This window comes from Nerophis ophidion, linkage group LG06, assembly GCF_033978795.1.
Source record: "Nerophis ophidion isolate RoL-2023_Sa linkage group LG06, RoL_Noph_v1.0, whole genome shotgun sequence".
NCBI classification, from domain to species: Eukaryota; Metazoa; Chordata; class Actinopteri; order Syngnathiformes; family Syngnathidae; genus Nerophis; species Nerophis ophidion.
The window spans coordinates 35,441,703-35,459,429 of NC_084616.1; the positions used below are offsets into that span (position 1 = coordinate 35,441,703).

A 17,727-nucleotide genomic window follows, 5' to 3' on the forward strand; every position below is an offset into this window, starting at 1 on the left:
AATACCTTCTTACACCGGACCCCAGCCTCGACTGCTGAGAGCCAACAGCTCAATAATTCATACGCACTTTTGAGTTAAGCTGATGTGTGCTCAGCATCCCTTGCCTGACGCCAACATTCAAGATGTTTGTGTGACACACGTAACAATGTTGTTTTTTTCTTGTTATGCATCAGGTTTGCGGCTTTGTGGGCCTCTACTACAACGTGATCATCGGATGGAGCATCTTCTACTTCTTCCAGTCTTTCCAGTACCCGCTTCCTTGGGCTGAATGTCCCGTCCAAATCAATGGAACTCAAGCCAGTAAGTGAACAAAAAAGCGGCAAAAATTATATAGAAAAGAATGGTTTGGATGGTTAAATTTATCAGGTAATGGATTTTTGACACTCAAATTGGTATTGCATATATATAACATTTTTAAATGATTATTTACTATTAGACATTGTCCTTCCCTGCAGCAGTGGGGCTGCCATTATGCACAATGTCTGGCAGCTTATAGCTTGCAGTGCAGACATCATTTTTCATCAGCATTATGTTGTCTACTTTGCTTACAAATCCAGCTGGAATTAAAAAAAACAATCTCTTTAGTTCAAAACAAATCATTTAAACACGTGCACACACAAGCACTTAGGTTCACTTATACTGGGATCACTTTATTGCAGCTTCCACAATTGCGAGTAAGCTGCTTCACTGACTTATATAAAGTCATACAAGCAAAACCATGGAGATGTGAACGGTGGCATTGGTGTTTGTGCTGCGGGCAAAATTTCATTTTACATTACAGTTCAGGATGCAGTGATGTCAGGCAAGTGCAGAAAAGAAGCCCCCTTTTTTTAGAGAGAGAAAACTCAGGTAACGCAAAAAATAAAGATGGTGAGCTGAGAAGTGCACAGAGAGCAAACGTGTATAAAGCGCAAAGCTAACGAAGAAAATGATCAAGCCCCATCAGGTCTGGCATAAGTAACATTCTGATTGCCAATGAGGGACAGGTGAGGGACTAAATGCTCAGACCAGATAAGTAGTGAGCTAATGTTTTAAAGGCCCACGGCACATTCAAAAAATACTATTTAAATAAACAAAAACATAAACAAAAGTGAAATAAAAAAGCTTAAAGACTGAATGTAATTTAGAAAAAGTTGCAACGTTAACTAATAAAACAAAGCTGTTTTTTTTTCTTTCTAACTGTCATTGCTCAAAACATTATATTGAATCAAAATCAATGTTATTATGAATTATTGACCTATCCAAGTTTCTGATTACTTCACATCAGATATTCCACTAAGAAAAATATTTTTGGTGGAAGATTCAGCAAATTTGTTAAATAAATAATCCAAAAATGTATATTTTGTTGTTTTCTTACCGTACCGAAAATTAACCGAACCGTGACCTCTGAACTGAGGTACGTACCAAACCGAAATTTTTGTCTGCCGTTACACCCCTAGTGTTACATCACCTTTTCTTTTAACAACACTCAATAAACGTTTGGGAACTGAGGAAACTTATTGTTGAAGCTTTGAAAGTGGAATTCTTTCTCATTCTTGTTTTATGTAGAGCTTTAGTCGTTCAACAGTCCAGGGTCTCCGCTGTCGTATTTTACGCTTCATAATGCGCCACACATTTTCGATGGGAGACATGTCTGGACTGCAGGCGGTCCAGGAAAGTACCCGCACTCTTAAACTACGAAACCACGCTGTTGTAACACGTGGCTTGGCATTGTCTTGCTGAAATAAGCAGGGGCGTCCATGATAACGTTGCTTGGATGACAACATAGGTTGCTCCAAAACCTGTATGGACCATTCAGCATTAATGGTGCCTTCACAGAAGTGTAAGTTACCCATACCTTGGGCACTAATACACCCCCATACGATCACAGATGCTGGCTTTTGAACTTTGCGCCTATAACAATCCGGATGGTTATGTTCCTCTTTGTTCCAGAAGACACCACGTCCACAGTTTCCAAATATAATTTGAAATGTTGACTCGCCAGAGCACAGAACACTTTTCCTCTTTGCATCAGTCCATCTTAGATGAGCTCGGGCCCAGCGAAACCAGCGGTGTACCTTGGTGTTCTTGATAAATGGGTTTTGCTGTGCATAGCAGAGTTATAACTTGCACTTACAGATGTAGCAACCGACTGTAGTTACTGACAGTGGTTTTATGAAGTGTTCCTGAGTCCATGTGGTGATATCTTTTACACACTGATGTCGGTTTTTGATGCAGTACTGCCTGAAGGTTCAAAGGTCCGTAACATCATAGCTTACGTGCGGTGATTTTTCCAGATTCTTTGAACCTTTTGATGATTTTACGGACCGTAGATGGTAAAATCACTAAATTCCTTGCAATAGCTCGTTGAGAAATGTTGTTCTAAAACTGTTCAGCAATTTTCTTACAAATTGGTGACCCTCGCCCCATCCTTGTTTGTGAATTACTTAGCATTTCATGGAGTCTGTTTTTATACCCAATCATGGCACCCACCTGTTCCCAATTAGCATGCACACCTGTGGGATGTTCCAAATAAGTGTTTGATGAGCATTTCTCAACTTTATCAGTATTTATTGCCACCTTTCCCAACTTCTTTGTCACGTGTTGCTGGCATCAAATTCTAAATGTAATGATTATTTGCAAAAAAAAATGTTTATCAATTTTAACATCAAATATGTTGTCTTTGTAGCATAGTCAACTGAATATGAGTTGAAAATGATTTGCAAATAATTGTATTCCGTTTATATTTACATCTAACCCAATTTCCCAACTCATATGGAAACAGGGTTTGTAGAATTTGTTTAGAAATGTGGCAGTAATAAATAATGGTGATATGAAATGTAGAATTACAGGAAAAGTAGACGTTTTTTGGCCGTGGAAAATGTTTAGGCCAATTGTCCTGAATGTGCTGAATTGTAAAAATTGTCCATTTATTATGAATGTGGTACTTTTGGCTGTGTGTCAAAATATGTTGAAGAATTTGACGTTGGAATGGCTCGAAACTAACCGCTACGTTATAACTAATAACAAAAACAGGCAAATTGTTGATTTAGCCATAACTGTTAAAGTAGTTGAAGTGCCAACAGTCAAGGTAGGCAAATCATGTCAACAACACATCATGGAATAAAAAGAGAAAGTTTAAAGGAGGCACAATTGAAGCGAGGACAGTTATTGTCACATGGTGTGGAAAGAACCACCTCCAGCTCAATGTGACGAAGACCAAGGAGCTGGTTGTGGACCTGGGATAACATATCTCGAGAGTGCTAGCAATTTAAGTGGAACACTGAATTAAGTTTTCTTGTACACCACGTTCAAACATATGAACGTGGGAGCTTATACACATGGTTCTGTTATCAGATTGAAAATCTCATGTTTTGGACACTCGGGTGAAGAGAGAGGCGGAGCTTTAAACTGATTACCGCCAGGTGGTGAGTCGGCTTCGATGGTGGGGGAGGATGCCAGACAGACCTGGCAAGCCCAAAGACAATATTGAGGGTCTGCTGGGCTCATCTGGCAGAATCTCACGTCAGAGAGAGTTTCAATTCCCTCCTCCGGGAGAATTCTGAACATGTTACGAGGGAGGTGCCAGATATTATGGCTGAGTGGACCATGTTCCGTGCCTCTATTGTCGAGGCAGCCAATCAGAGATGAATGACTTCCGGACAGCTTTGAAGCAATTCTGGACCACCTTCCGCCCCCTTTAGGAGGGTTAAGCAGTGCTCTGTCAACAATGTGTATAATGGGGATGGTGTGATGCTGACCTCGACTGGGGATGTGGTGAATCAGTGGAAGGAATACTTCAAAGACCTCTTCAATACCACCAACACGTCTTCCTATGAGGAAGCAGTCCCTGGGGACTGCGCGGTGGGCTATTTCTGGGGCTGAGCTTGCCGAGGCAGTTAAGAAGCTCCTCCGTGACAAGGTCTCGGGGGTGGATGAGAGTTGCCCGGAGTTCCTTAAGGCTCTGGATGCTGTGGGGTTGTCGTGGGTGACAAGACTCTGCTGAATTGCATGGACATCGGGGGAAGTGCCTCTAGATTGGCAGATTGGGATGGTGGTACCTCTATTTAAAAAGGGGAACCGGAGGGTGTGTTCCAACTATCGTGGGATCACACTTCTCAGCCTTCCGGGTAAGGTCTATTCTGGTGTACTGGAGAGGAGGCTCGCTGAATAGTCAAACCTTGGATTCAGGAGTAGCAGTGTGGTTTTCGTCCTGGTCGTGGAACTGTGGACCAACTCTATACTTTCGGCAGGATCCCTTGAATTTGCATGGGAGTTTTCCCAACCAGTCTACATGTTTTTTGTTGACATGGAGAATCCATAGTGTCCCTCGGGTAGTCCTGTGGAGAGTGATCAGAGAGCCTGATTGTGGCGGTCCGCTTCCTGTATGATCAGTTTCACAGCTTAGTCTGCATTACCGGCAGTAAGTCGGACACGTTTCCAGTGAGGGTTGGACTCCGCCAGGGCTGCACTTTGTCTCCGATTCTGTTGCAGACCCTGTATCGATCCTTTGTGGTGAAGATGGCGCAGTGTTCTCAATTTACCGGTATCTACGTTACTATCCTCACCTATGGTCATGAACTAGGGTTATGACCGAAAGGACAAGATCACGGGTACAAGTGTTTGAAATGAGAATCTTCCGTCGGGTCGTGGGGCGCTCCTTTAGAAATAGGGTAAGAAGCTCTGTCATTCGGGAGGAGCTCAGACTACAGCCACTGCTCCTTCACATCGGGAGGAGACATATTAGATGGTTCGCACATACAGTCAGTATGCCCCCCGAACTCGGGATCCCCCGGCAGAGCTGAACGAAGTAGCTGGGGAGAGGAAAGTCTCGGCTTCTCTACTTCGGCTGCTGCCCCCGCGACTCAACTTTGGATAAGCAGAAGAAGATGGATGGATGGCTGGATCGTGTTAAACCAAGAATCGATTTTGAATCGAATCATCACCCCAAGAATCGGAATCTAATTGTATTGAAAAAGCCACACAAACATTCGCATGTTGCAAACAAGTCTGCCAGGACAGGTGCAGCGTGAGGCAGGTATAAATAGCTCTCTGATTAGGTGAGCATCCCGACCACTAATCAGAGGCATGTGCAGCGAATCAATGTCCTATGAAACTAAACCTAAAGAGGGTGCTGAAAACAGAAATAGACAATAAACTAAGGATATTACAACTAAACATAACATGATTCAGACAAAGGATCATGACATATACAAGTTTACCATAAACTGGCGTGAAAATAAATATAACTTGACCACACAAAGGTTGCAATTTGAATCTGTGATATTGATGCATCCTTTATTTTCCCACTGCCTTTTTTGTCCCACAACGCAGTCGTGGAGCCAGAGTGTGAGAAAAGTTCAGCCACAACGTACTTCTGGTACCGTAGAACGCTCAACATCACCAGCAGCATCGACGACACTGGCGGACTCAACTGGCAGATGACTCTGTCCTTGCTGATCGCTTGGATCTTGGTGTGCTTGGCTGTCATCAAGGGCATCCAGTCCTCTGGGAAGGTGGGCAGTCGCCATGCACTCAATAAACCCATCCATCACTATAAATGCGGCAGCTTGTGGCCGTGTCCACACCAACACCTTTATTGTGACCTTAAAAAAAAAAGCATTTTGTTACATCTATGTGGACGTGTGACATTCAGGAGTGTGGCAGGCTTCTCCTTGAGTTAGGTAAGTCAGGTTGGAGTTCTCAGATGATGTTTATTTTACAGGTGTCCAAAGTGCAAAAACAGCAAAATAGTGCAAAAAATATTACATTGAAAAAAACTCAAATGTTAAAAATATATTTATGATAAACTAAAAAGGTGTTCTTTAACAACTCAAAATCCAAGCACTTGATCAAAAACTGCCATAGACCGAAAGACATCCATCCATTTTCTACCGCTTATTCCCTTTGGTGTTGCGGGGGGCGCCGGTGCCTATCTCAGCTACAATCGGGCGGAAGGCGGGGCACACCCTGGACAAGTCGCCACCTCATTGCAAGGCCAACACAGATGGACAGACAACAATCACACTCACATTCACACACTAGGGCAAATTTAGTGTTGCCAATCAACCTATCCCCAGGTGCATGTCTTTGGAGGTGGGAAGAAGATGGAGTACCCGGAGGGAACCCACGCATTCACGGGGAGGAACATGCAAACTCCACACAGAAAGATCCCGAGCTCGGGATTGAACCCAGGACTACTCAGGACCTTCGTATTGTGAGGCAGACGCACTAACCCATCTTCCACCGTGAAGCCCAACCAAAAGACAAACAGACCAAATTGGCTCCATTTTAACCTCAAAACCCTTCGCATTTGGCGTCATTAGCTTGTTTAATAATAAAAGAAAATATATACATACATACATATACAGTAAGTAGCACTCATATTATAAATCAAAACAATACAGTTGGTCACTTGATCAGTACTATGCAGAGGAAAAAAAACATGTTTAACTTCAACCAAACAGTAACAGTCACTTCTGATGCCGGACGATGCTGCTTGTCGGGTAAGGTCTGTTTGATCATGTGTGTGAATAAATAGGAATAAAGTACACACAAGTGTTAACCCTTATCTCAACAGAAAACGAGGGGGAATGGTGTTCATGGGATAAAATTTGATAAATGTACATTTGATTTATCCTTTTAAATGAGGGCATCGGCCTGAATGTTCGGAATTGCTGTTCACCTGCCAATGTTTTATTAAGTAGAATAATGCTGCCCAAAAGAGTTGCATTGGTGGAGGTATTTTTCAATAGAACAGGTTTTTTCAAAGTAAAACTCGTGCGGGAGTGCAGCAACTTGAGAAAAGTAAATCAAAGCAGCATTTGTCAAACAGGCTAAGCTAACTTTAGTTATATATAAAGGCAAATTATTGTTTAGGTTCCATTAGGAGCAAACATGGTGAGGAGAAAACTACTAAAAATATGCTCTAGGGCAGGGGTTCTTAAACATTTTGTCCTCGAGGCCCAACTTTTTTATCACCAAGGGTCCTGGGGCCAACTGAAATATTTACACTAAATTAGTAATTACTTGATTATAATCGTATTCAGTCATTATAGCTAACATTCATAAAGTTCAACAGTTAACAACCTTGTGAAATTATAGGAAACCCTTTGGTAACTAAAAAAAAAAAAAAGGTTCTCAAACTTTTTTCCGCAAGTACTACCTCAGAAAAATGTGGTTCTCTATGTAAAACCATGATGACCAACATTTTTAGCGAGTGTATTTAACATTTTTGGGCACTGTAACATTACACACAGTTTGAACAATAACACTGTTTGAATATAGGAAAATAAAACACTGTATTTAAATAATGATTTAAATAGAATGAACTGCACATAATTAAGTGATTCTTTGGCCTACCACCAGTTAGAGCCAACGTACCACTAGTGGTACTCGTACCACCGTTTTGAGAATCATTGATTAAACACTTAAACTTTAGGCTTAGGTCAGGCTGATTAGAACAATAACTACTACCCAAATATACTCCATAAGAAGGGAATCATAGGAAATTATGAAAAATAAATTTACTTGCAATTATGTTGTGCTAAAATGAATAAACTCAGTAACTATCCTATCAGGCAGTATAGCTCGGTTGGTAGAGCGGCCGTGCCAGCAACTTATGGGTTCCAGGTTCGATTCTTTATTCCGCCTTCCTAGTCACTGCCGTTGTGTCCTTAGGTAAGACACTTTACCCACCTGCTCCCAGTGCAACCCATGCTGGTTTGAATTTAACTTAGATATTGGGTTTCACTATGTAAAGCGCTTTGAGTCACGAGAGAAAAAGTGCTGCATAAATATAATTTACTTCACTTCACTATCTTTTGCACTTAAGAAACTTTTATTTGACATTAAATTGCAATCGGCCCATTTGGACCACAGCGGAGAAAGATATATTTTTTGGTGGTCCTCTGGGGAGAAACACTACATTAGAGCAAAGGTGTCAAATTTGTTTTTTGATGTATTACTTTAATGAAAAAAGTTACCACCGTTTTTGTTACAGTGAAATTCTGGTGACTGAGCTGCCACGATTTCTTTCGTCCATAGTGTACAATTTGATAGAAAACTTGCTTTGAAATCATGAGTCAAGCAGCTATTTGATTATTTATTATCATTTTAACGAAAAACATGTTTGGAATGTATAATACAGTTGTCCCTCATCACATCACGCTCAAATATTGTGGCTTCCCCCCAGAACATATTTTTACTATTTATTATTTTTAAATCATATTCAACAATTTATTTAAATTAAGCATTTCAAGCAAAAAATGAACTAAAATATCAATACTACAGTTGGCCAATATGTGACACAAAACCAATCAGAGATCACAGTTCAGTATTGTTGCCAATGATTGGCTCAGTCTCTGGCAACAGTACTATATTACATTAAAAGCATGTAAAAATGACTACCGGATGTTTTTTCATGTCTAGACAGCTCTCATAATCTTGAAAATGTATTTACAACGTAGTAAACCGTATTTTTAGTCCATTTATAATTATTGATTCCCCCTTAGCGCGAATAAATTTTTCACGATCATGTCAGAAATCAATAAACGAGGAATAATGCAATTACTCTAGAATGTTTGTTGCATTATAACAGGTGTCGGGAATCTTTTTTGGCTGAGAGAGCCATGAAAGCCAAATATTTTAAAATATTATTTCCGTAAGAGCCATATTATATTTTTTTTAACACTGAACACAACTAAACGCGTGCATTTTTAAGTAAGACCAACATTTCTAGAGTATAATAGGTCTCTTATTCTTTGTAATAACATTGTTATTCTGAAGCTAACTGTGGAGGGGGCGTGGCCTGTGGGCCTGCAGCAAATCTGGGTGTCCCAGGAACGGCTTCGAAATCAGCGACAGGTGCGTAGACGCCCACCCGGGCCTTGTTATCTAATCACCTGTCGCTCTGTTATAAGCAGCAGCCAGGAGGAGAGACGGGGTTGGGGCTGGAGCCACAGCGCGAGTGAGAATAAAAGAGAAAAATACAATTACTGGAAAGCAACTGAGACACTTATTGAAAAATAAAACAATATTGTAACCCTGAAAAGGGCTCTCATGTCGGTGCTTGGTGGTTTGAAGAACCACCAGGAGGGCAAGCCCCACAATAACCATCCATCCATCCATCCATTTTCTACCGCTTATTCCCTTTTGGGGTCGCGGGGGGCGCTGGCGCCTATCTCAGCTACAATCGGGCGGAAGGCGGGGTACACCCTGGACAAGTCGCCACCTCATCGCAGGGCCAACACAGATATTAATAAATAAATTACTTTTTACCATTAACACAACTTCTTGAACATAAAAAAACATGAGAATGTTTTATATTTTAAACGTTATTTTTAACACTGTGATTACAAGTGGAATTATTCATTACTTATCGTCTTAAGGGATGTCAGCTCAGATTTATCCGAGAGCCAGATGCAGTCATCAAAAGAGCCACATCTGGCTCTAGAGCCATAGGTTCCTTACCCCTGCATTATAAGATCATATTAAAGTTTAAAATATATGCAATTACATGTAAGAATTTCATTGTTTTCTGTCACAATGGAAAAACTGAAGATAAAGACAAAGTATTTTATTGACACATGCTGTTTCCAGGCTTTCATGGGGCATATAAAAGGATGTGGCAGGCCAAATCTGGTCTCCAGGCCTTGAGTACGACACCTGTACTCTGGAGAATCAGTTTTTCACAGATCCAGAGTTGTTCTGACTGCATCCTAAACCAGTGCCACACATAAATTAAAAAAAAAAAAAAATCAACAACAGCAACCCTGTGGTTTGCAGTCAAGTAGCACACTCTATTTTGCCTCCATCAGATGAAACATTTCAACAATACTCAAACATCTGTATCGAGAAAGTGAGTCATTTAGCACGGTGCAATATCCAACTCAATGTTTCAAAATGAGAAGCCACAAGAGAGAGTTCATCATAATCGTCATATTTTTCAGAACTTAATCCAATTATCAGAGCCAAGATGGTTCCATGCCCCCTGAAGGCAGCAGAGATGTTTGACTCATTTCTTCCAACCTCAACAAAATGTAGTGGAAATGTTTGTGAGTGCTTGTGGGTTTTTTATATGTTTAAACCTGTGTGTGAGGCATCCTGAAGAGTGTGTCCATGGCAACATGACCCAATGACTTTGTCTCCCTTAGGTGATGTACTTCAGCTCACTCTTCCCTTACGTGGTGCTCTTCTGTTTCCTGGTGAGAGGCTTGTTCTTGAGAGGAGCAGTGGATGGCATCGCCCACATGTTCACCCCAAAGGTGAGCACTAATAAATGATCACATTGCATTCAACTGCGCTGTGCATTTATTGCACCTAGGTTAGAAGGCGTGATGAAGACCTTCCTGCCATGGCGTTGTCAATAAATCATGCTAAATAGAAATGTAGCATATGTGACACTTCTGACACTTTCTCTATAAGCATGTTTGGTGATATCATGGCTGCCTGGTTTAGATCAAGGCCATTGCCATTCACAAAAGGCAAAGTGGCATCAATATACAGCAAGTGTTGGGGTGATGTTTCCCTCTAGTGGGGAGTGTTTGCAGTTACATGCAAATATGTGGACTTTGTGTCGAAGGCTCTGTGCATTGCAAATGGTTTAATTTATTCATACTGTCATTCAAAAGCTATTTGTACAGTACAAGGCATTATAAAAGTTAAAAGGTTCAAAAGTTAATGAGTGAACCGAAGCAAATAATCACAAAAAGCAGATTAATTGTGCAATTTATTCTGAAAGCGCATTTTCATATATCCTAGAGCAACTTTTCCACCACAGAGCGGGTTGGGGCCCTCTCAAATATTAATGCTGAACTAGTAGTATCGCTCTTAATTTTAGTCACATTCAATGATTATATCTGAACTACTTACAGTTAACCTTGTCAAATGATATGAAACCATGAGTTAATCGCACATGAATAAAGTTAAAAGTTAAAGTACCAATTATTGTCTCACACACACTAGGTGTGGTGAAATTTGTCCTTTGCATTTGACCCATCCCCTTGTTAACCCTTTGGGAGTTGAGGGGAGGTGTGAGCAGCAGCGGTGGCCGCGCTAGGGAATCATTTTTGGTGACTTTACCCCCAATACCAACCCTTGATGCTGATTGCCAGGCAGGGAGGCAATGGGTCCCATTTTTATAGTCTTTGGTATGACTCGGCAGAGGTTTGAACTCACGACCTACCAATCTCAGGGCGGACACTCTAACCATAAGGCCACTGAGCAATAAACTTTAGGCTTACTTCAGCCTAAGGTTTATTTCGTTTGGTTTGCTGTCATTGCAGACATTTTTATTTGCACTTTGGAGTCACAATTTATTAAACTGTCCTATTTATTATGTACTGCTATTGATATACTATTTACATCATAATGTACAGTACAGGCCAAAAGTTTGGACACACCTCATTTAATGCGTTTTCTTTATTTTCATGACTATTTACATTGTACATTGTCAATGAAGGCATCAAAACTATGAATCAGCACATGTGGAGATACTGTATGTACTTGACAAAAAAAAGGTGAAATAACCCATCCATCCATCCATCCATTTTCTACCGCTTATTCCCTTTCGGGGTCGCGGGGGGTGCTGGCGCCTATCTCAGCTACAATCGGGCAGAAGGCGGGGTACACCCTGGACAAGTCGCCACCTCATCGCAGGGCCAACACAGATAGACAGGAAACCTTCACACTCACATTCACACACTAGGGCCAATTTAGTGTTGCCAATCAACCTATCCCCAGGTGCATGTCTTTGGAAGTGGGAGGAAGCCGGAGTACCCGGAGGGAACCCACGCATTCACGGGGAGAACATGCAAACTCCACACAGAAAGATCCCGAGCCTGGATTTGAACCCAGGACTGCAGGACCTTCGTATTGTGAGGCAGACGCACTAACCCCTCTGCCACCGTGAAATAACTGAAAACATTTTTAATATTGTAGTGTCTTCAAAATAGCCATCCTTGGCTGTGATTACTTGTTCCCACACCCTTGGCATTCTCTTCAAGAGCTAGTCACCTGAAATGGTTTTCTAATGGTTTCGAAGGAGTTAGCTCATCGAGAGAATGCCAAGAGTGTGCAACGTAGTAATCAGCAAAGGGCGGCTATTTTGAAGAAACTAGAATGTAAAACAGCTCTCACTGGATCGGTTCGCAGCCGAGTGTGAAGCGACCGGAATGAGAATCAGCACCTCCAAGTCCGAGTTAATGGTGGTTGCCCGGAAAAAAGGGTGGAGTGCCATCTCCGGGTTGGGGAGGAGACCCTGACCCAAGTGGAGGAGTTCAAGTACCTAGGAGTGTTGTTCACGAATGGGAGAAGAGTGGATCGTGAGATCGACAGGCGGATCGGTGCGGCGTCTTCAGTAATGCAGATGTACCGATCCGTTGTGGTGAAGAAGGAGCTGAGCCGGAAGGCAAAGCTCTCAATTTACCGGTCGATATACGTTCCCATCTTCACCTATGGTCATGAGCTTTGGGTCATGACCGAAAGGATAAGATCACGGGTACAAGCGGCCGAAATGAGTTTCCTCCGCCGTGTGGCGGGGCTCTCCCTTAGAGGTAGGGTGAGAAGCTCTGCCATCTAGGAGGAGCTCAAAGTAAAGCCGCTGCTCCTCCACATCGAGAGGAGCCAGATGAGGTGGCTTGGGCATCTGGTCAGGATGCCACCCGAACGCCTTCCTACGGAGGTGTTTAGGGCACGTCCAACCGGTAGGAGGCCACGGGGAAGACCCAGGACACTTTGGGAAGACTATGTTTCCCGGCTGGCCTGAGAACGCCTCGGGATCCCCAGGGAAGAGCTAGACAAAGTGGCTGGGGAGAGGGAAGTCTGGGCTTCCTTGCTTAGGCTGCTGCCCCCGCGACCTGACCGCAGATAAGCGGAAGAAGATGGATGGATGGATGGATAGAATGTAAAATATGTTTTCAGTTATTTCACATTTTTTGTTAAGTACCGTGCATAACTCTACATGTGTTCATTCATAGTTTTGATGTCTTTAGTGACAATCTACAATGTAAATAGTCATGAAAATAAAGAAAACACATTGAATGAGGAGAAGGTGTGTCCAAACTTTTGGCCTGTACTGTACATAGTATCATTCTTTGGTTCAGTCTTGGGCTTCAGGTTCTACATTTCGTGCCATCTCACTTGTGCTAGCCTAATACGACTATAAATGAGTAATACGAAAGTTGATGTTGCAAAATAACATCAACTTAAACTTGTGTGAAATTATAAGAGCTGACATTTTGCCACTGCTCTTTACCCCAGCTGGAAAAGATGTTGGAGCCACAGGTGTGGAGAGAGGCAGCCACCCAGGTGTTCTTTGCGCTGGGTCTGGGCTTCGGAGGAGTCATTGCCTTCTCCAGTTACAACAAGCGAGACAACAACTGCCACTTTGACGCCGCCCTGGTCTCCATCATCAACTTTGTTACGTCCATCTTGGCCACTCTAGTTGTTTTTGCTGTCCTGGGCTTCAAGGCAAACATCATGAACGAGAAGTGTGTTATAGAGTGAGTATGTCATAGCAAATGTCAACCAGTTTATCAGAAGCTGTTGTTTTTAGCCCAACTCCTACAAATTCCCCTGCTTCTCCACTTACAGGAATGCCGAGAAGATACTAATGTATCTGAATACCAGCGTGCTGAGCAAAGAGCTCATTCCTTCTCACATCAACTTCTCCCACCTGACCACACAAGACTATGCAGAAATGTACGGAGTCATTAAGACAGTGAAGGAGGAAAACTTTGCCCAGCTAGGCCTGGACCCTTGTATGCTGGAGGATGAACTCAACAAGGCAAGTGACCTCTCATCTTCTGTCAAATATTACACATACAGTCGTGGTCAAAAGTTTACATACAATTGTAAAGAACATATTTTCTTGGCTGTGTTGGGTTTCCAATCATTTCTACAACTCTTATTTTTAGTGATAGAGTGATTGGAGCACATACTTGTTTCTCACAAAAAACATTCATGAAGTTTGGTTCTTTTACGAATTTCTTATGGGTCTACTGAAAATGTGACCAAATCTACTGGGTCAAAAGTATACATACAGCAATGTTAATATTTGGTTATATGTCCCTTGGCAAGTTTCCCTGCAATAGGGCACTTTTGGTAGCCATCCACAAGCTTCTGGCAAGCTTCTGGCTGAACTTTTGACCACTCATTTTGACAAAATTAGTACAGTTCAGCTAAATTTGTTGGTTTTCTGACATGGACTTGTTTCTTCTGCATTATCCACATGTTTAAGTCAGGACTTTGGGAAGGCCATTCTAAAACCTTAATTCTAGCCTGATTTAGCCATTCCTTTTCCACTTTTGACGTGTGCTTGGGGTAATTGTCCTGTTGGAACACCCAACTGCGCCCAAGACCCAACCTCTGTGCTGATGATTTTAGGTTGTGCTGAAGAATTTGGAGGTAATCCTCCTTTTTCATTGTCCCATTTACTATCTGTAAAGCACCAGTTCCATTGGCAGCAAAACAGGCCCAGAGCAAAATACTACCGCCACCATGCTTGACGGTAGGATGGTGTTCTTGGGATTAAAGACCTCACCTTTTCTCTTCCAAACATATTGCTGGGTATTGTGGCCAAACAGCTTAATTTTTGTTTCATCTGACATCACATGGACCAAGACAAGACCTTCTGAAGGAAAGTTCTGTCTGTATTTTGGACTTAAACCAGTAGCCAAGTTCTAATAAAAATATTTACAGACACCCAAATAACCTAATGTTGTAAAAGAAAGTGAAAATGGTGCAACAAAAGACAAGACTGGCACATTCGACTTAATGGTAAAGACTACTTTAACATCATCTATGTCTTGGAATTTCAACTGCATGCAAAGTGTACTACTATGCAATACTTTCAAAATGAGACTCAGATGTGTAAGAACTGGACAGCACAGTTACCATTATAAGCTCACTGTCAAAAAAAAAAAACAGAAATACATCCCAGGTATCGGCAATCGGCACCGTATCGGTACAAATGTGGAAGGTGTCCACCCCTACTTACTGTTAAAAAGTAACTGCATTTTTTGGGGAAATGTTGCAGATCATTTACATTCTCTATGTGAAGCAAGATCATACAGGTATATGTCTTTCTTTTTTTGCAAATTCTAAATTTAAAAAAAAAAGACAAGCAAGAGGTGGCTAACAATGTACTGTATCTACAGTAATTGGATTCATATAGTCTGCCTCTATAAAAACATCCAAAAACTGCCAACTATAGTCCATTAACATGGCGTGAGTTGTATAATAACTATTTATTACCGACATTGGTTTTTAAGAGCCAACGCAGAGGAACTATTTTTAGTGGTAACACGGCGCCTTGATCAAAGATGTAATTTTGACCTACTGAGTTGCTTTATTGCAGCTGAACTGGTAAAAAAAAGTCTGTGCTGGAGTATAAATCATGCTTCTCACCTAGTAGTAGTCGAAGGTTGTGTCCATAAGGTGAGAAGTTATTCAACTTTAAAATTCAATTTACACACAGACATTGATAGGAAGACACAACAAGATGCCGTTTGTTTACATAATTGTTTACCTGTGCGAGGATTGTGATGAATTAATCTAAACAGGGAAGACAAGTCCTGTACTGAAAGATACAAACATCCCATCAGTCTGCATCCAAGTAAGAGCAGACATTGTACGATAAGTGATTGTATTGTTATGTTCGTAGTTTGTATTTCTCGTTCAAAACTTGTAGCTCATCTTCCATAGATTCCGGCGTAAAGAATATAATTTCTGGATCATGAATGGTTCCAAAGTAGTCATTTTTGCCTCTCATTTGTAGTTGTTGGAAATAGTGATGTTGCAACCAAATGCCTAAAATGATCAGAATACGGTTGTTGCCAAAAATGTGCCTATTACTACATTGTATACAGTATATACTTACATCATGCATACAAAACATTAATGGAAGTTTTTTTATGTTTTAGAGCACTTTACATGCGGAATAGATTGAATCCCCATCACCTGCATTAGCCTCCTCTTGCTAGTGTGTATTTATGATTTAGAATGCATAAAAAAGAAAAAAAAACATGTATTCTTGTGAATGATGGGCAAAAATCCACAAAAAGTGCAGTACCCCCTACCTATAATTGGTCAAGTTATTTGTTGAAGATAGTTAACATGTTCTGTTCAATTTATGCATTTTCATCAAGTTCTAAGGCTAAATAATTAACTGTTATTGAGATATTTTGCATATGATAAACAGTATCTCTAATTATTAGTATGTTTAAATCACTGTTTGGTTTATAGATACAGCAATTATGCCACTTTTTAAGGTTCCCTTTTGTGGTCAAGGAAAACACTTTTTTTGCAATAAGATCTTTATTATCACATGTACAACGTATGTACAGCGGAAGCAGCAGATGCAGATGGATCTTTCCTATTGTCTCTTCTTTTCTGCTTCTTGCAGTCGGTTCAGGGCACTGGCTTGGCGTTCATCGCCTTCACAGAAGCCATGACGCACTTCCCTGCCAGCCCTTTCTGGTCTGTCATGTTCTTCTTCATGCTGATTAACTTGGGCCTGGGAAGCATGATCGGAACCATGACGGGCATCACCACGCCCATACTCGATGCCTTCAAGGTCCGCAAAGAGATCCTGTGCGGTGAGTCGACTCGTTTTGAATGTCTTACTGCTTGTGTTGTCCATATAAGTTCTGACTGCATGTTTATGTCCCTCAGTGGTTTGCTGTGTCATTGCCTTCCTATTGGGTCTGCTGTTTGTGCAGCGTTCAGGGAACTACTTTGTCACCATGTTTGACGACTACTCGGCTGGATTGCCGCTCACCGTGGTGGTCATCCTAGAGAACATCTCTGTGGCCTGGATATACGGCACTAAACGGTACTAGCATGTGAAACTAGAAGTCTTAAGTCCTCCATCATTAATGTTTGTTTGTTATTGAGCAAAAAGATTTTGGTGCCCCGTATAGGAAATATCTTCATTATATCTCGCAGGTTCATGCAGGACCTGGAGGACATGCTTGGTTTCAGGCCGTACTCTTTCTATTACTACATGTGGAGGTACGTGTCACCAGCTGTGCTGGTGGTACTGATTGTGGCGACCGTCATCGAGATGGCCATCAGCCCCGCGGGATACAACGCTTGGGTTGAAGCCGAGGTTAGTGAGTCTTTGTTCACCGTTTTGTGCGTTTCATCAAAGTACCAAATCTTCGCAATGACTTCTGTCCATGCACAGTAAACTATTCAGATACTCCAGGAATTTGCGTTGTTGCGATTGCGCCAATTCAAGGGAATTTGACCAATGCCTATAATTGGATAGGCAGCCTCACTACTTTGTCCCATCGCCGAGATTTTGGACATCATCACCCTTTTTAACTAATCGAGTTTGTCCCTAAGCAGTGTTCAAATGCACTCGTCAACTCTAACCCATTCAATTATACCTACTTTGTTTGTTTTGTAGACAAACAGGGAAAAGCAAGGTGTAACAATATCTCAACAATTTATTCCTCTAAAGGCACAACGCTTGTATTTAATTGTAGCTCAGACCCTCGTTTGGTTCTTGGCTCCAGCACTAAGCCCTAGACCCGGGGTGGGCAACCCAAAATGTTGAAAGAGCCGTATTGAACCAAAATACAAAAAAAAAATCTGTTTGGAGCCACAAACAATTAAAAGCCTTCTATAAGTGATATAATGAAGTCAACACATGATATAAGTGTCTGTATTAGCTATATTAGCCTACTATCAAAATGATTATGTGTCGCAGGCTGACACATATCTTTGTTGATAGAAATGTTG

General features: G+C 41.5%; 1 protein-coding gene across 2 annotated transcripts in view; it reads left to right on the plus strand.

The window, feature by feature from the left end:
• slc6a17 (solute carrier family 6 member 17) overlaps nucleotides 1–17,727 on the plus strand; it is a 69,856-nt gene that overhangs the window by 24,859 nt on the left and 27,270 nt on the right. For both annotated transcript variants that reach the window (XM_061903564.1, XM_061903565.1), the window contains exons 4-11: nucleotides 174–300; nucleotides 5,314–5,495; nucleotides 10,134–10,244; nucleotides 13,240–13,481; nucleotides 13,573–13,765; nucleotides 16,385–16,577; nucleotides 16,654–16,813; nucleotides 16,927–17,089. In XM_061903564.1, the coding sequence (XP_061759548.1) occupies nucleotides 174–300; nucleotides 5,314–5,495; nucleotides 10,134–10,244; nucleotides 13,240–13,481; nucleotides 13,573–13,765; nucleotides 16,385–16,577; nucleotides 16,654–16,813; nucleotides 16,927–17,089 (1,371 nt within the window). The remainder of the gene's footprint in view (nucleotides 1–173; nucleotides 301–5,313; nucleotides 5,496–10,133; nucleotides 10,245–13,239; nucleotides 13,482–13,572; nucleotides 13,766–16,384; nucleotides 16,578–16,653; nucleotides 16,814–16,926; nucleotides 17,090–17,727) is intronic.